At 42.5% G+C, this 19,264-nt stretch overlaps 1 protein-coding gene across 1 annotated transcript in view; it reads right to left on the bottom strand.

Annotated features, from left to right (window-relative positions):
* ALK (ALK receptor tyrosine kinase) overlaps positions 1-19,264 on the bottom strand; it is a 317,575-nt gene that overhangs the window by 12,564 nt on the left and 285,747 nt on the right. Inside the window, 11 exon segments of the mRNA XM_064648001.1 lie at positions 3,772-3,901; positions 4,798-4,862; positions 5,785-5,875; positions 8,066-8,252; positions 9,991-10,089; positions 11,278-11,430; positions 12,394-12,492; positions 13,976-14,158; positions 15,011-15,155; positions 16,012-16,143; positions 18,591-18,741. Coding sequence (XP_064504071.1) covers positions 3,772-3,901; positions 4,798-4,862; positions 5,785-5,875; positions 8,066-8,252; positions 9,991-10,089; positions 11,278-11,430; positions 12,394-12,492; positions 13,976-14,158; positions 15,011-15,155; positions 16,012-16,143; positions 18,591-18,741 — 1,435 coding nt within the window.

Raw genomic sequence — 19,264 nt, forward strand, 5'->3', positions numbered from 1 at the left:
CTAAATACAATTCTAAACCAGATGTGACTGCCCAGCCAAGGACAATTTAGCCATGTAATTTGTTTGAAAAATGGAGGTTTGGGATTCATTTTGCAAGGGGGGCAGCCTTGAGACGCACCAAAGGATTCGCTTTACAGCTTTTGCTCCTCAGATGAATGGACGATGCCAGCTGCAATGCACCGCTGCTCAGGGCAGTGGGCATGCTGGAAGCACTAGTGTGACACCTCCCCAGGTGAGGCTGAATCTTGCCAAAGGTGAATGAAATTCTGTGTATTGTTCAGTATAATCACTGCTCTGTGCAACAGGCTGCACAGCACAAAGGAGGGGAATCATTTATCCATATATGATTTGTCTCCCAGAGCTCTTCTTTGATTGCTGTGCTGTGTGTGAGAAAGATCAGCGCTGAACTTCCCAGAATGGACAATTCTACAATGCTCATAATGAGCAAAGGCTCCGATTCCAGGTGTCTATGAATCTACCAGAGTGCCTTACTGCAGGTGAGGGGGAAGGGGCATTCCTGTGATAGATGTGAAACTTGATTAGAAATGGAACAGAGAAAGCCTTCAGGGCTGCAAACCCTGGACCCGCGAGGATGAAGCTTATGGAGTGGACCTAGCTGGTGTAAGTCGACATACTCCACAAGAAGCACTGGTATTGTATCAGTGATGTTGGATGAATGTATGATAATTCTTACCTAGAGTCCAGAAAAATCATTATGTGTTGGCTGAACACTGCTTTCATTATTTACATGAAGAACACAGACAAACAACATGCAGTAGTGCTGGCAGCGTCTTGATCTCTCATTAAATTGGATCCCATGTTCTGATTTCTCCTGCAGTTACTCTAGCTTCCCATTTCATGTCCCTCGCCATGTCTTAAGTCCCACTTCCCTTGGTTCACCTTCTCCTTCACCATTCCCTCTGCTTGCTTTCCTGCTTTTCAGTGTCCGAGTGCATGGCAGAATGCTGCATATGTCTTGCTCCAAGTCACATAGGTTGTTACTGACCAGTGGCAAACCAAACAAGGCAACTGGTGATCTCTCTAGCATGGTGCTTTCTTTTTCCTGAAGCCTTGGAATTAATGCCAAGTTAATGCCTTTCACATCTCTATTATTTTTTCCATAACTGGCAAACAAATTTGAAGTTACTGGCAGAGGAGTGGAGAGAGCAACTGGGAGATGAAAGTAGAGAATGAACATGTAAATCTCTTTTTTATTATTAGGTTGAAAGCTGAAATAGGTGGGAAAGACAAGGTAGTAAAATAAATCAGCTGGAAAATACAAAACTGGAAAAAAATAAGGGGAAAGGCAGTAATTCATATGGTGCTTACAGCAGAGTAGGCAGTGGACCTCTGCTACTGAGTCAGTCAGCCAGGTCTTGTGTGTTCAATTAATTCCTTTTGGAAGCAAAGCTCATCAAAGCCTGTTTACTCTGCACTCTTCCTTGTCTTTCCTTTTCTTCAATGGGCCTGAAAAGCTGCACATCCAGTCTGCTGTGCTTACCTCCTGCCTGTCTTCTTTGAATGAGCAACAGGAGGAAGAAAGCAGCTCAGGGTTCATTAAGAGCAGTGCAAAGATACATCCAGCAGCACTGAGCCACAGGCCTTGTGTACGGAGACTCAGTCACACCTCAAGTACATGCAAAGGGTAAATCCACTTCCACAGTTGGATCCCATATTTCACAGAGCACAACGCCCTGCACACATCTCACTTCTCATCAGTCAGTCTCCTCGCCTCACAGTTTCTGAGCCGGCAGTCAAATGTGCAACCAGGGGCTGATTTCTCAGCACCCACAGGTGCCATTGGCCCCTCAGAAGCTGCCCCAGCAGCCAGACAATGAATTACTCTGTCATTCTTGCCAGGCAGCCACCACATGGGATGGTTGCAGAAGCAGGGCAAGGCAAGGGGAAGAAGGTGTTAGATGTGGAGCAAAATCATGTGGATCTGTGTCTGCATGGAGTCAGGCTATCCACGTTCATCCAGTTCTTAAAGAGGGAATGGAAACTTTTTCTGAATCAGTTCCAGCTTGCAACTGCCCACCTGCATTTGAAACTCAGCTTCCCAAAGTGCCACAGAAATGTGACTGAGCAGAAAACAGAGGCATCAATCTCAGGTCTGCTTCACTCCTGGGAGCAAGTTAAATGCAGGAATAAGGGAGAATCTTCAAGGTGCTGGGAACAGCCCCTGTGTGTAGTAGTTATTATGGTCAGTCTCAGATAACCTCAAACAGGTCAGGAAACACAAGGAAAGGAGAAGAACGGAAGGAGCTGCTGAGAAAGCAGAAAGAGAAATACTAAGGAAGAAATGGAGTGAACCATCTGCCTCTTCTGACATTGGCTTTACAGAGGTTCCACAGAGCTTCTGCTAACAGGAACAGAAGTCCTGGGAAGGAAGAACTCATGACTGGGGTGGGGTAAACAGAAACATCAGAAGGCTCCCATGACTGTATCCTGTAAAGATTAAGCGCTTTTCATCTACAAAAGCAGCTGGCTCATTTTACTCCGAGTAGGTCAGAATTCCTGCTGTGCAAGACTAGTGTTCTTGGTGTTTCCTCACAAGATCTTTATCATTACTGAGCTGGCTTCTCTAATTTAATGAGCTAAAACCCATTGTGTTTTACTTGCCCCTTCACACATGTAGCACAGCCTGGCCTGGCAGTTTTGAAAGGAGCATCTACCAGGTAGTATATCTTGCCCATCCCATTTTGCTCTGCATGGGGTGAGACCAGAGCCCATATTGCAGAACATCAATTTACCCATTTACCTACTACCAAGTTCAGCCCATTTGTATGAGCATCTCTAGGTTCTTCAGAAAACCAACCTGTGTTTACAAAGACCGCTTGCTCAGATTCCAGACATTCCTTTCTGAGTGTTTAGCCTTCTTATCCAGGCAGGAGCCACTAAATTGCAACCTATTCAAGAGTTTTGAGTCTCACAGACCATTTCATATGTCTGAAAACCACACTGCATGGAAAAAGTACAAAGTTGATCTGTTTCCAGATGCCTTAAGGAAGAATCTTATTTATATCTGTTAGAGTCAATCTGTGTCTCTCTTGTACTGATAAAATCCATCACTTTGTCCTATGTTGAAGAAATACTGAGACAAAGTATGAAGCTGGGCTCTGGTCCTAAACTTCAGCAACATCTGTGTGCCTTTCTGGTCCAGGGACTCAGAGCAAACTTTATTCTTCTGAAATACTGATTCTTCTCTAGAAGTTGTAATTTTTTTCTCACACATTTCTAGCTGACTGTCTTTTCCTATTGAAATCCTAAGATTTTCAATAGGGAAAATCTTAAAAACTCTGGACTAAAGATATTTGATATTAAGTCAACAGCTCCAGGCCAGATTCTCTCCTTGCCTATGTCAAATTTAAACTGACAGATATCCACAGAAACGCACCTGATCAGCAGTTTAAATAATGGATTTACCATTACTAGCTCAACACTTCTCCCAGCCTGCCCCCAACTGGTGTGAGGGAGGTAAGAGTTGAGTTTAACTTCTTTTTTTTTAAACTTTGATTTTGGTCTTTCTTTAGGTAGTATCTGCAATGCTATCTAGCAAAGTTTGAGAATGAGGCACCTCTGCATAACCCCAGCAGCATCTGTTCCCTATACACCTGGGTCTTGCCTCCACAGTGGTCTTGTAGCAACAGAAATTTTCTGGCCATCGAAAATTCTGGGAAATAGTATCTGCATGGATCAGCTCTTTTGCAGTTAAGTATTTGCCTCATGGCAGCAACTTACTAGATAAAATACAGTTTTCTCTTTTCTTACCGGTCTGGGCCGTGTCTCTCTCAGGAATGATTTCAGGTCCCCTCCAGCCATGAGCTCCAGCAGGATGAAACGGGGCAGCGCCTGCAGGCTCACCCCAATACAGCGCACGATGTTCTGGTGGTTGAACTTGCTGTGGAGACAGGGAGGCTCAGTTATGGAGCAACTCTGATCCAAAAAGCACAATAGCAGGAAAAATTCAAAATGTTTTGCCGCAGGGAATGTTTGGTTTGTTTGTTTGTTTGTTTTTTCTAGAAAATAACAAATCTCAAAGGTAGGCTAACTGGATAAAGCTAAAGCACTACCCCTGCACTCTGTATCTGTCTGCACAGTGCAGGGACAGAGGTAGGGAAGCAGTGGCTTTTGGCTGCTTTTCCTCTTCCCTGCACTCTTTCTGGGCTACAGCAAGACTTGAGGGGTATAGGAAGCAGAACATGTCTGATAACAGAGTCTGCTCTTAATTTTCCCCATCCAAGGGGCAGAAGCTGGGCTAGGGCAGCGTTGTTCCAAGTAATATACTGACATAGGGATCTGCTTGTGTAGGGAATGTTCCTCGAGGTCTAGTCTGTAATACTTCCTTATTTCTCCAGACTTCAAATGTGATGGGAAACCATTCCTATGGATTCCAGGACTCAGACACTGACACTTGACATGACAGCAGCATAAAGTCAATGTGAAGTCAAGCTGTTAAGTTTTGACTAGTCAAATCTAAATTCCTCAGGTTGGTTTTTACCTCATGGTTTCATCTCTAAGAGAAATCAAAAGATCCTATTATCAATTCTGAAAACAGGCCCTTAATTTTTTCATTTTGGATACTGAAAACGAGTGTGGACCCTTTTCAAAATTTAGCCTTTAATCATTTGGTGCCTATTCGTTTGTAAGAAGAGTAGAAAAGGATGATAATGCCTATCCTCTTTCTCCTAAAATTACTGTATAGATGTGCTGCATGGGCATCACCTCTAAAGAACTTTTTTTCTTTACAGTGCTGGGCTTTGCAAGCATACACAAGTTCATGTTATTCATACACACCTAATAATGAGAGCTTCCATGAGAAAGTCGAGCTCATCTTGCTCTGAACACACTTCTGGCAATGTCTGTAAAAGAAAGAACAGGTTGACAAGGAGAAGATACTTAAGCTTACAGATGTAGAACACCTGGCACTAACATTGTCTGCAGCAATCCTTGTTTCTATAAAAACAACCTCACTCTAAGATAACAGCTAGACCATTGCTAAAATAGATTGTGAAGCTTTGGAAAGGTAAAATCAGAACACATAGCCCATCAACACCACTGTCATCCTCCTCCCAGCAAAGGAAGTAGCCCAGAGTGCACAGGGAAGTGTTCAGTATATGGGATTCTGCTGTATAGAGAATGAGGGATGAGATCACAGTTCCTGAGCTCCCTGCAGTTCAATACTCCTACCTTCCAGCAAGATTGTGAACTCTAACCAGCAGCAGGACTGTGCTGCTATGTAACCTCTAGGAGAAGACAAGCCAGTTAGGTTGCAGAAGGCTCGGAGAACCCTATCAGGGTCTCTTAGGATTTAGCTTCACATCCAATGCATATCCATCCTGTAAGGGAGTGCTGAGATCCCAGGAAAACCAGTCATCTCCTACTTGCAGAGTCTTTGATGTATGTGCCAGCTGCTTTTGGCCCTATAAAGACTTTTGGCCTCTGACTCACAAGGCTCTGGACAGATTACCACACCAGGTGTAGAATGGGGAGGATGGACAGAGAGTGGATTTAGTTCTCATAACTGCAGTCTGCTGTAGCTCAGTGGGAAATCTTTGCCTGTTTACTACTTACAGACCTCTTTTAATAGTTTCACATGCCCATATGCTACAAGCTGTACCATTGCTGTGATGGATTAAGTGTTGCAACAGAGCAGCAACCTTTCTAGCCATATCCTTCAGTACTTAGAGCAAAGCTTCATTTATCTTCAATTTTATAATGCATTGGGACTCTTGGGTGAAAGGTGCATGAAACCATCATGATAACTCATACACTGTCACTTACTTTCACAGCCACCTGCAAGGGAGTGGGGTCGCTGGGGATCCCTGTCACCTGACCTTCATATACCTCACCAAAGGCTCCGTGGCCCAAACCCCTGGACAGACCAGAGAAGACAAGAAGGTTTTACTACAGAGAACAGACATAATAACACTGTGGACACAGCTCACAGAATGGGCTCACAATTTTCATGGCAGTGAAACAGGGAGAACTGGATATTGACACTATGCAGGGGACCAGACCTTGATGTGACCTTTCCTGGACCTACAATGTATTTAATTGGTAGGGAAAGCAATCCTTGGAAGTGAACAGTCCCCAGTGAAATCAAGCTGCTGGCACTGCAGCATGTAATGGAGAGCACTCTTCTATGGCTTTGGTGTCAGTGCTCTAGCGGTGGGTGCTCCAAAACAAGTCAATAAAGATAGGACTTAAGTCTAGGTGTTTACAAACTCTAAATGCATTAACAGTTCCCATAATGTTTCTGCATCACCATTAAACAAAACATTGAACAAGAAACTAGGAGGCAACAATGATTCTCAAAAGTCCTGAATTCTAAACCAAATGTCTTTTCTTGATTTATTGTGTGATTCTGGGCAAGTACCTTAGCCAATAAATGGTGATGATAGTGCTTTGTAAAGCACTCAGCTCTAGGAATTCATGCTGAGAATTGTTTCTAGCACTGATCATATTACAAAATTTACAGTTCTATTTTGAATAAGATTACAAGAGAAAGAGAAGGGAATAAAAGTAATCAAACAATAGGTCCTGTTCCAGGTCCTTGTGATACAGATTTTGCAAACCTGTCTATTCAGTCTTCACTCTCTTAGTGTTAAGCCAACTGGTACAACGATAGTTATTCCACATCAGTGGTGTGACATAACAACCCAGGAAACCATGGCAGAGAATGAGGCTTCATCCCAGATCCCGAGTCCCTCTTAACCCTGCATGGGCTGCACATTGGACAGTAGCATTTTGAGCCTCTGAGAGACATTCCTGCATCTCAGTCCAGGTGAAAGGCTCTCAATAAAGCTCTCTCCTACAGCACACGCTCTCCTGTTAGAGCCAGGTCTGGCCTGGGAGCTGCATTGATTACGTCCTCTGAAGTATAGGTGGACTGTTTTTCCATGGGCTGTTGCCCTCCTGTCCATTTGAACAGACTAGAACAATCTGCTCTTCTGTTGCCTAAGCTCTGTCTAATAGTTTTGCCAGGATAAAGACCAGTCTAGGCAGTGAAACCACAGTGAGGACTTGTGTTGCCTGTGACTCGGCCACTTAATTTAATAAAATTTTTTAGATATCAGATTGAGACACTATTCTTGGCTCTTCCTGACCAATTTATTACCAACTAAGGGTAGAAAACATATGTCTACAGTTCATAACTCATCCTCCTTCCAAAAAGTCTACCTTCCCTTCCCTTATCAATTCCTGGCTGTATCCTCTGCTATCTGCAGCTCGCCACAGCTCAAAAATCCTTTCAAAGGCTAAGTGACAAAGGAAGCAGCAGCACAAGGCACACTGGAAACTTCCAGTTGCAGTCTAGAAAGATGTGCAGGTAAGGGGAAATAAGATAAGAGACAGCAAAACTTCAGACTGCAAAGACTGCTCTGAGCATCAACTTTTTTAGCACCTTAAGCTCCCTAGTTTTCCAAGTTCTCCTGCTTCCACTTGGCTTTTTCTATAAAACTGTGTGGTATCAGGGTCATGTCACATTCACAAGTACCCTGCAGTAGAGCAAAGTGTGTAAGAACTCCAAATTTTCAAGTTTTTCTTAGGAGACCTTTTTGAGCTTTCCAGAAGTTCCTATCTAGATACTCCTATCCTCCTGGCTTCATATTCCTGCCTTTTTAATACTGTCTAGCGTTTTCAACCCACTGTTTTCCCTGATACTGTATTTAAGGGTGTCATTGTCTATACCAAAGATCCCATTAAAGACTTTATAGAGGAGCCTCCTGCAAGCCTCAGCCTTCCCAGCATTTCATCAGTTCATTCTGGAAATGGGTCATTCACTGCACTGTCTGTAAAAGACGTATCTGAACTGCTGGTGATGACTATTCAGTTCTCCTCATAATTCCAGGAGATTAACACTACACCTCTAAAAGTTCAACTGCCAAAATCTAGGCCCTTCCACATGAGCTCAACTACTGCAACTACTGAAAAGGGGCACGTGACTAAAAGTGCTTAAGGATTTGTATGTGCCTGCACAGAGAGGTGCGTTGGCACCTCTGTAAGAGAGTCAGTCTCCGTGAGTGTGCAGTGTGAAGGATGGGGAACGCAACGATGAATTTACCGGATGAGGGAGATGTTTTTTCGAGGCACCTCTTTAAGGTCACTAATGGATGTGGTCTTTCCTGCAAAGCAGTAGTTGGGGTTGTAGTCTGTCATTATAGTGGAGGTGCGCAGCTTGCTCAGCTTATATTCTGGGCTCTGTAACTCCATCTGCATGGCTTGTAGCTCCTGGTGCTTCCGACGGTATACTAAACATGGAGAACACAGTCAACCAGAGACACAGACTGACTTTGGAACAGGACAGCAGCCGTGTAAGCCAGCACATCTCGCTAGAACTGGCTGTTGTATGGCCAGATTTCAGGGAATGAAACCAGACAGGGACACTGTCACATTTCTGTACATCAAATAATTACAGACAGAAAATGGAATCTGAAGATACCAAAGGAACCTTTGATTTACACATCCTATGAAGAAACAGGCTTGCTTGTGAACTGTTTTGAAGAAGTAAAATTAATTTCACTTGCAGAGATCTTAGATTTCACAGTTCTGTGGATTTTGTTTATCTCTATTTAGTTTAACTGGACATTCCAAACATGAGTCCAGTTCCAAACTTGAGGGAGCTGGGGTATAAACAACTTTCCTAAATCACACAGAAGTGACTAAAGTCTGAAATGAACTATTGCATCATATTCTTCAAAATGGACAGACCAAGCTGTTTGCTCAGAATAACACGCTGTACACAAAAAATAGCTCATTCTTCAAAACTTCTTCTGTTTCTAAACAACAGAGTTGGACTGCATTTGAAATCAGTTTATGGTAGCGTTATATTCCTTGCATCACTTCACTGATACTTCTGCTATGTCATTAGAATCCACATCTTGAAAGACAACATCCTGTGGATATTCCTTGAAATAGTAATTGATATTGCAGGACTTTTTCCAAAGCAAGATGACAATCATGAGCAGGTTAAATCACTATTGATTTCTGTGGGAGCTGGACTGAGCCCAAAGACTGTGACGGTAATAGCTACTGCATCTTCTCCAGGAGATATTGCTCAGGGGAAGGATTTAAGGGGTAAACATGGACTCGCAAAGGCAGATGGATGTAATGACCTATCCACAAACCCTTCCTGTCCTCCATTTTCCTCCTCATTGCCTTTGCTTTGATTTTTAAAATCGTTGCTCTTTCCTGAGATGGAAATGATAGACTAGTTGGATGGAAAGAGGATTACTGTTCTGCTCGTGAGAAGTATTTAGTAATTGTAAAAAGTACTGTCAGGCCAGAAATCATACATGTAGGACCATGTGTGTGCAACTGATAACTCCTGAAATCCTTAAAACTGAAACAGTTGCGCAAATCTAATTTAATAGTTGCCATTTGCTGCTCTTCTCCCCCAGACTATACACTGTGTGGACAAAGAAAGGTGGCAAAGCTGAGGTTTGTATCCCTAGTGCTTTGCATTGATTCAAACCCATTCTGCTTGCACCAAATGCAGGTGAGCGATTGTTCAAAATAAGAACATGAAAGGGTGAAAAATACCTTTCAGAATTTCAAAAGAAAATGCCAAGAATACCCACATCCTACTAAGTAGCAGTTTGTAAAAGGGGAACTTATGTGAGAGTTTAAGCTTAGATGTTGTACATTAAGAGGCAAAATGTGTATGTAGGCACACAAATAAAGAAGCTTTTACGCATTGAACAGCAGCAGATCTCACAAAATCAGAAGCAGCTGTGTTCTGACAGCTTTACAGTACAACAGAAACAATAATGTCTCTTTCGAGATGCAGTCAGTAACTGAAGCCTCCTCAAATTGGTCATTGTGGTTAGAAACAACTACTGAAATCTGAAGCTAAGGCGTGTGTGTGGGAAGGTGTTATTAAATACAGCAGTAGCTAAAAACCTGAATCCTTTTGCCTCCCAGGACCCAATTATCCGTGGCTCAGATCCAGCCCTCATATGAAAATATCTTTTGCAGAGAAACACTCACCTATCATGATTCCTGAAAAAGCCAACATTAAAACAGCCACCAATGCTGAAGTCAGTACAGACAAGACCAAGGAGAGAGGGAGATGAACCACTGGCTCAGCTGGAACAGAGGAAGGAGAAGAAGGAATTACATATTTGAAATGATCTTCCAGGAGCCACTTTTTTTGCATTTTTTTTTTTTTTGCTATTCCTTCTATTTACTCATCTGCTGGTCCTATAGTGTAGAAGTAACCTCTGGCATGATCAGTTCACAGGATCTATGACTTCTCATACCTCATTGTTTCACATTCCTCAATTAGTATCAACCCATTAAAACAGATGGTTTGCTATCAATGAATTAACATGTGAACTCCCTGGGTATCAAAACAAGACCATAAAAACTAGGGGCAGGAGGTTGGGGAGGTGGAAAGAACATTACATTGTCAGGGTTAAAGTGCTCCTGTCAATGCCAAATCACAGAAAAAGCAGAAGGAGGACTGCAATATATCATCTCCTAAATGCGTCTAATCTAGGCAGAAAAAAACCTGATAACAGTTAGTGCAGTGCAAGGTATTCCATAGCTGCATCCTCATTTGGGATCACACTATTAAGGTTTATTTCACCTTGACAAAATGGCCATGCTTTTTACCCATCTTACAGATAGAAATGGTAAAAACACAGAACAATTTTCCCATGCCAGTGACAAATCTGAAATCAGGATCCCAAAAGCCTGGAGTCACTGCTCTAACTGCTGTACAAGAATATGAGGCAAACCTAGTAATGGAGCTCTGACCATTTAGTTTGTCAAGACAGGCAAGTACAGGCATGTCTTTAGTTTTCCTCAGAGAGATCTCACACAGAATTTCTTACGGATTCTGCGCCTGCACCTTAAATGACCAAATCCACAGGAATTATATTTTCCTTCACCTTGCACATTGTTTTTGTTCTTAAGAGAACTGGCCTGGAACCTAACTTTAGCTGGAAAATTCCTTCACTTTCATGATTTCAGAGCAGAATGTGAGCCCCAGCGCAACCAAGCACAAAATTTGTCTCTCTGCAGATCTGCCCAGTATGTCAAACATACTGTAGAGCAAAACAGCAATGCTGCTCAGTGTACCAGTCCTCAGCAATCATGCTGCTATATCCTAGCAAAATAACACTGCAGCAGGAAAGAAGGACACATTCAACAGAAGTCAGGTTTAAGAAAAACTAGATTAAACACTTTCAGGATGTCTTACAGTTCAAACTACAGCATTTGGCCATGCGCTTTCTGTTTCACATGCTAGCAGTACGCCACACACCTACTTACCTATGCAAGACACACCATCCTCAGCCAACTCTGTGCCTGGCTCACAAAAGCAAATGACTTTTTGACTCTCATGATCAACATGGCACTCGTCCATCTCACAGTGACTGCAGTTAAGATGCAGCCTAATATCCACCTCTCCATGCCCCTCTGTCACTAGGGAGTGGATGAAGAAGCTGAGTTAATTACTGTAAAGACCATTCTTACAATTCCCTTGGGCCTTGACAGAAACGAGGGACATGGTGGTTGCTGTTGCATGATGTGGCAGGGTGGGCCCCATCTAAGAAACCAATTTCTCCCCACCTTTCCTCACTAAGAAAATAACATGTGACAGCTAACAGCCCCATTGCAGTTGAGGTTTCCCTGGCTCTCTTTGAGCAGATAGTCCTACCAGGTTAGCAAGGAAGCTGCTGCCAAGGCTAAGGGAAACCTGCCCTTGCAGTTGTCCATGGGGTTCACCATTTTCTTTCCTGGCCTTTATTCATTTCAAGATCAAGCACTGCAATGTTTTCAAAACTTTCTGGCTGAATCTACCAGGCCAGAGTGCATCTGTATTTGAAAATACTTCTGGTTATTCTAAAGCAAACATATTTTTGTTAACAAGCAGATATTTTTTTGTGTGTTTCATGAACACATCACAAACATATTAACGACATTGATTTCTGGGCAAACACAAGTTGGAGTGGCAGTATTCATCACTCCCATGCACTGCTGAGCAGCAGTGCAATGTTTTCTCTAGAAACAACCTGGCCTAACTTGGATACTTTGCTGAGGGATGCTCTAAGGACCTTGTTTGTTAGTGAATTGTCAGGTGTTTTGCCTGTTTCTTTCCTAACGTATCTGAATTATGAGGTTCTGTTACCACTTTCCTTGCCAAAAATTATTCTATAGGCTGGTAGACTATAGAATAGTCTATAGGGTGTTTCCCAATAGCCTTGATGTTCTCTCTACCTGGTGTCTTCCTACTTCTGTCTATTCTCCATTGTACTTTGCTATCTTTCTGCCTCCTCATGTCCATGACACTAAACTGCACCCAAAGAGTTGTAAACTGTCCCACAGATGCAAACTATTTCTAAAATGAAATAAGCCCACTAGAAAACTTCTGAACAATATGAATACCTTTAAGTGCTGGAGTATATAAAGTACCAATTGGATTAATAAAGGACACACCATCCTCCCCATCCATCTCTGGGTCATTGTCCACTGCAGCATTGCCACCTATGTCAAACCAGAAGTTACCTTAACAGTCTGAGGCTCAATGGCAACGAAATACAGATAAACACTGCAACATGCATTATTTCAGCATATTTAGGGATCCATCCAAATGAGAAAAGAGAAACATTAAGGTATGTAATATATAGGGAATATTTAGCAAGTTGTTGCATGAACCACTGGACTTTATTTTTTAAACTTCAATTTAATAACAGTAGTTTTGACAATCAATTTATTAGCTCTGTTTTGGGCAGACTCTTGCAAACTAAGGTGCAAACTTCATCTTTAACCATTTGGATGCTGTGAAACATAGAAGCCCTTCTTAAAATTTATGCAGCCAAGAAACTGGAAAACACCAGTATTCAAGGGCTAAATTCAGTACCCTTGCTGACTGAGGTATTTAGTACATCAGCAGAGGGAATGAATAACTTGCTATCCCTCCTCTCCTTTGCACCCTGAAAGCAGGGTAGTCCATCAGGAGTGGGGACTGAAGGAATTTATTTGTTGCTTATTTGTGCTTGAGCATATAGAACATATCTGAAGAAAAGTATGGGCAATGCATAAAAATATTAGAAGCACAGTACAAGCCATATACTTTGTACTACAAGCATGCAAAGATTCCCCCACCCCACCCCAAAAAAAAGTTTTCCTCTTTAATTGTCTTCAGCAAAATTAAAAGTGTCATGTAAGGCATTCTGTTGGAAAAAGAAGCATTACACAATAACATTGGTACAAAACATGCACTTAATCATTTAAACTCACTACTTCCTCTGAGGATTTCTAGTCTACCAAATACTTAATTTAAGCTGTGGAGAACCAGGGGTTAAAGAGTCCACCACAGTGCAGATGGCTGAAGAAACTATGTGGCCCAGGAGACTTTGGGTTAGTAGAGATCTTGAATCTGGCCCACACCAGTTGTAATCAACATAATGCCATCTGACAGCTGTCCTGAGACCCGCAGCACATGAAATTAGCTCCTCGTTGACTGAAGTCAACACCACTGTTGTTATTAAGAGGGGTCCTGGCTGGCAGCCTGAACCTCTGTCCCCAGAGACACCTGTGCAGGACCAAGGCCCACCCACAGCAGGGCAGGGTAGAAGCTGCATCTTTCCCCTGGCATAAAGTCTGGCTGCCAGTCTCTGGGACCAAAGTCCTCCAAACACAGGTGCTGGCAATGGGAGCACACAGCTTATGGCTCCTCCTTCTTCAGCACTGTCACCCCAACATGAAAGGCTCAAGAATCACAGCAGGGTCTTAATGTCACATATTGCAGAGTGCAAAGCCAGGATTACAGATGAAGGACTGACATCTGGCCGTTTGCTCAAAGACTAAATGCCATACGTTCATCTACTGCTAAAAAGGCAACACACAGACATACTATTACATAACAATTAAATATGCTAGCTACAGGAGAATTATCTACCAGCATTTTGCTGATCATTAGCACTAAAGGAGGGGAAGGGACACCTTGAACACGAAGCCACTTTACCTATATATCCTCCGCCTCCTCCACCTGAGGAGCACCCCCCTCCACCCCCTCCGAAACCCCCTCTTGTCTCCCACCCCCACTTCTTCATGGCCTGGGGGCAGGATCTTCCTCCAGTAGCACCTTCCAGCAAGGATTTTCCTGACCACAGGAAGGAAGTGTTATCATTCCAGCCACCTCCACCACCTGCAGTTGAGAGAAGAGAAATGGCACAGGTAGGGGTTATTTTTTGTGTAAAAAACACTGCAAGGATCTGCAGAACAAGCACCTACTCAAAGCACTTCAGCTGAAAGTGAGAATCTCATGCCTTGGTTAGAAGAGGGGATGTGTTTGCTACACAGTGCTACAGTGACCTTTCTGTAGGGCTTTTGCCATGTTAACCATCTGTGCCTCTTTTCACCTACCATACAATGACAAGTATTTTCTACAGAAAATATAAAAAGATATTCTTGCCTAGTCTCCAACCACTTATTTCTAGTTTAAAGAGCCTTCCCCTTCTCTTTGAAAAAAATACTTTTGAAAAAAACCCCTGTGTCAGTTCTGAAGTGGAACAAAAGGAATTTAGTGAAAGGGGTGTGAAAACGTGTCCCAGCCCCACTCTCCATACAACATACTCACCAGTGACTCACTTTCAGCTCTGCTGGTTGTTCAGTCCAAGGTCTCTTCACAGAGACTTCTAGCCAGGGTGCAATTATGCTCTTTCTGCATAAGCCAGGGAAACTGTGAGTATGTCTACGCAGCACAAAACAGTGCAGGGAGCAGGATGGCCACATTGGTGCTGCAAACTCCCACATCAAAAATTCAAACAACTTTGTTTATGAGAGGTATTTTGGGAGAATTGCTATGGCTATACAATCTCTTATACCCTTATTTATGTCAAGTATCCAGCACTGTGGGTACCTCCTATTTGTATCTCTTATGATTCTATGTTCCCCTCAACTGTGTTTCCATGAGTTTTGCTTTACCTCCTTGTGAGGAGGAATCTGGGAGTGCCACATATTCTCAAAGGTTTTCTTAAAAAGAAAAAACTCCCCTTACCTGCAGCTCCTGAATTTCCATTCAACCCTGGAATAGAGGAGTCATTCTCCAGCCTCTCTGGATGAAATGTGTCCTTTTTGGCCCTGTAGGCCCTGCCACCACCTCCTGCTGCAATTATCAAGGGGACTGGTTCTCCATTCTCCATCTTAACAAATTCAGAAATAAAGGCAGTGTTCAAGCTGAGTCAGGTATGTACATAAAAGTTCAGCCACACGGTTGTTACTGCACGTTGCACCAAGCAGGCATCTAGGACTGCTCAGCACTACAAATTATCACTGCATTTTTTATGCACTCATATCCAGAAGATTAATGCATAGCACTAGTCCTACCAAGTTCTGCAACAGGGAACAGTGGCATCAGCAGCTCTACGGATTGTACCTGCTCAGCTGATGGCTCTTAGAAACCCTGTAATGTTACTGTGTGATGACTCTCATCAAATGAATCACTGCTCTATACAGTGCAGTATAATTTCTCCTCTGGCAAAGGACTGCCTGAAACCAGTGTTTGGAATGAGTACTGTCTCAGCTAGCACATGACAAAAAAGATCAGTGATCCTTAGCTATAGGGTTGCCAACAGAAAACACACAGGCTATCCTCTACTTTTCTTGTCATTGCACTGTAGAGACCAAATGTATAGCTGAAGCCTTATGTTCTACAATGACACAGTTGAATAAAGTCCTGCAGAATTTGCCCTTTGCTGCAGAATTATGCTCCAGCATCTCAGTTTCTGTTGAAAAACAACCTGCTCAAACCTCATGTTCACAAAGGAAATTACAAGCCACTGAAGCAAGTGTGGCCATACTGCACATCAGTTTGGAGTGTGAAGGGCCAGCTCAGATCACTACAGCTATCAATTGGAAATTAAGGATACCCAGAGCTCACTTTGTGTCCCCCTTCCCTGATGTGTACAAAGGATTTTCAGATATTTCAGGGTGCAATACTTGAGGCCAGTGGTAGGATGTGTTCATGCTGAAGGTGTATGGCGGACTATGTTTCCATACCTTAAATATGTAAGTTGCACCACCCCCGCCTCCACCTCCTCCTGCCCATTCATTGACACTTCTGTTCACACGTATCTCTTCTTCGATCACATTGTTCTCTCCAATGCAGACTTTCTGTATAACATCATTAGTCTGCAAATAGAAGACCAGGTCTGAATGAAATCTCCATGTCCTTGTACATTCTGAAGCCTCAGGGATGCTTCACCCTCCCAAAGCAAGAAATCGTCCTCCAGTGAAACTACGTGAGCAGAACCAAGTGAACGCTCTCCTAGAAGAATCTTGCTTTGGGCTTCAACCTCTGTCAGAAGAATTTGTTGCCATTTTTGATAGAATTATTTTGAATCAAGCTCGGTGCTGACATCTAATACCATGTACAACAGCTCCACAAACTTTTAATATATAAAATAGAGCAGAATTTGCTGCTAATATTTCCTAGCGTTACCTGTTTGCATTTCACAAGTGGGGGGAACAGAGTAACAGCAATGAGCAATGCTGTGACTTGTTCCATGTCACACAACAACCAAATGGCAGAGACATAGAGAGAACCTGAGTTTCTTCATTTCATTTCCAGTGGGCCAAGCAACCAATGTGTATTTATTCAGAACTAAGATTTGTTGGTGGCTCACATACCAGAGCTAACTTTAACCTAGGCAGTCATAGGATGGACACTAGTAATGAGCTCAAAATAGAACAGCCACCCAATATTTATCTGGACTTCCAAGTAAGTTTTGATGTTGATCTGATGCTTATGCTGCAGCAGCAATTTTACTGTAATTACCAGTTCAAAGCCAACCAAAACAGCAGCAATCCCACGTTTGATTGCAATGTTCACCTCATGTTAATGAAAATATCTCTCTAAAAAGGCTTCATATTTCTTACTAGCATTTTTCCCCCTCCATCAATTAGCACCAAACAATGAACTTTCTATATTAGGCAAATCACTGGATTCACTAATTGATTTCAAACACAACATTAAACCATAATTTATAAGTACTTCAGGACTATGATCTAACTATTGTTTTGGTTTTAAATTGGAACACCAAAGTGCATGACAAGCAGGACTCTGCTGTAAGCATTTTCAAGTTGCAAACTTTGCTTCTAATCTTATTTTATCTTACAGGTTTTATGTCAGTAGCACTATCTTGTTATATTGCACATGGAACTTATTAACCAAAAACACTTTTAGGGAAAAATGCATAAACAGTTGTTAGAGTAGAATTGACCTTCTGCTTCCTTCTATTTTCATGCATATGGTTTCTTTTGGAAGAGGAACCTGATAAAAGCATCCTCAAATTACAAATTATTCTGCTGACCACAAAATGTGTCCTAGGTTGTGCCAGAGAATGAATAGCATCCATTTTGTGCATGCAGACTTGCCTATGGAACTAAACAGTCCTCTTTTCCCTATTTTTCCTTCTCCTTAATTGATTTGGTGTTGGGTGGGAATGATTAATAAAACGACAAAGTCAATGACCCAAAGGAACCACTAGATTACAAAAAAAATAATCCTTCATGGCAAAGACATAACTGATTACAATCCAATCTAGTAAAAGTCCCCTCTACAAGTCAATGCAATCTCTTTGCTTCAATGAAAGAATTACATTAGCACTCAATAAATTCTCACTAAGATTACAGTGGCCTGCAATTTAATGAGTCCATATATTACACTCAGCTGGAATGTCCTACTTATAGACATTAGATGGAAGTTTGAGTTAGGGAATTTCTCATTTCAAAAAGGCTTTCTATTAATGGTTTGTTTGCAGATATGTGTAATTCTAGTTTTAACATTATTTACTTCAGCAGCTGACCTCAAGAACCCCTCTTTCTTGTCTATATCCTTCAACCTTTCTCTGCTGTAACAGACTGCTAAGCTTTCATCTCTTGGATGTCAGCCATTAACAGCTGAGAAACTCACAGCATGTAAATTCAAGCCTGCAGGTGAAATTTCATCAGATTATGCTTAGTTTTCTCCACAAGAATCTCCTATTCCCTCTTCCTCCAAAGAATACTAAAAGATTAATAGATTATTGTGCATGTGAACAGTGGAAGTTGCACCTTTCTGTCAAGACATTTGCAGCAAGGACTAGTTAGTAACACAAAAATCAGGACTGACCCAGCAGTGAGTGATTTGTCTTTCCTATTCCCACACAGAGAATAAGCAAACAGGCCCTGTGAAGTGGGTGTCTCCAGAGTTGCAGAGGACTATGACAATGGCAGGGCTGGCCTCAACAGCAGAACAAGGGCAAAGCCCTGTGAAGGCAACCTTGAAGACTGATCTCCAGAGAAAAGGAAGGCAGGGCTGTCTTTTCTCTCCAAAAACCCACACAGATGGTTCGAGATATGCAGATCAGTCTGGAACCTGTAGTGTATTATCAACGGGGCCCAAATGTTGAAGAGGAAGTGAGCACAGTGACACGGTACTTCATCTTTTCACACTTATATTTTCCCAGAAAAACTGTACCTATTCCTTGAACCATATAACCCAAGCCCCTTGAGGACAACATTATTCTATGTGAACAGACAAAACTCCATGGACTGGTAGAAGAGACTAAGGCAAAACACAAAGGCCAATCACTTACACTAGGACATGCATCTTCTCCTTGCTGTCCCACCAAGATATACAAAGTATCATCCTTCTGGAGGTCAAAAATTCCCAACACAGACACACCGTGGGACCGCATCATGGTGTTCTTCCCTCCTTTCCCACCAGCAGCTCCATAGCCTGAGATGCTGCAGGAAAAAAACAAAACAAGAGCCTGGTGCCTGAGTTGTCCCAGACAGGTGGAAGGGAGCACAAACCAATTCTGGGCACTGAGAGTTTTGCACACCTGAACACAGTGTCACAGAGCCATGCCCTGAAGACCTGACATTCTAAATAGATCTAAACCCAAAGCTCGAAGACTGAGGTTTTCTGCTCTACTTGGATCTGTGAACTTGCGTAGCTACAAAACAGATTCTTTCACATGATTCTTGGGCAAACACTGCTCAGGACAGAGGGAGCAAGTCCTTATGTTTCCAACTTTAATATATGAAACACATCTTGTTTCCCAGAAGGCACATCCTTGAGAGGTTTGCAGCAAGAAACAGAAAGAACAGAAGCAGGAGAACTACTGAAAACAGGACATATGGCTAAAGAGAACATTAGGCATGAGATTGACAGAGGGAGATTTGAGAAAGCAGACAGTATAACTGGTCCTGGTAGCATGGACCAGATGGAAAACAGCTCTCTTATTCCCAGGACCAGAGGAATACA

This window comes from Pseudopipra pipra, chromosome 3 (assembly GCF_036250125.1).
Source record: "Pseudopipra pipra isolate bDixPip1 chromosome 3, bDixPip1.hap1, whole genome shotgun sequence".
NCBI lineage: Eukaryota > Metazoa > Chordata > Aves > Passeriformes > Pipridae > Pseudopipra > Pseudopipra pipra.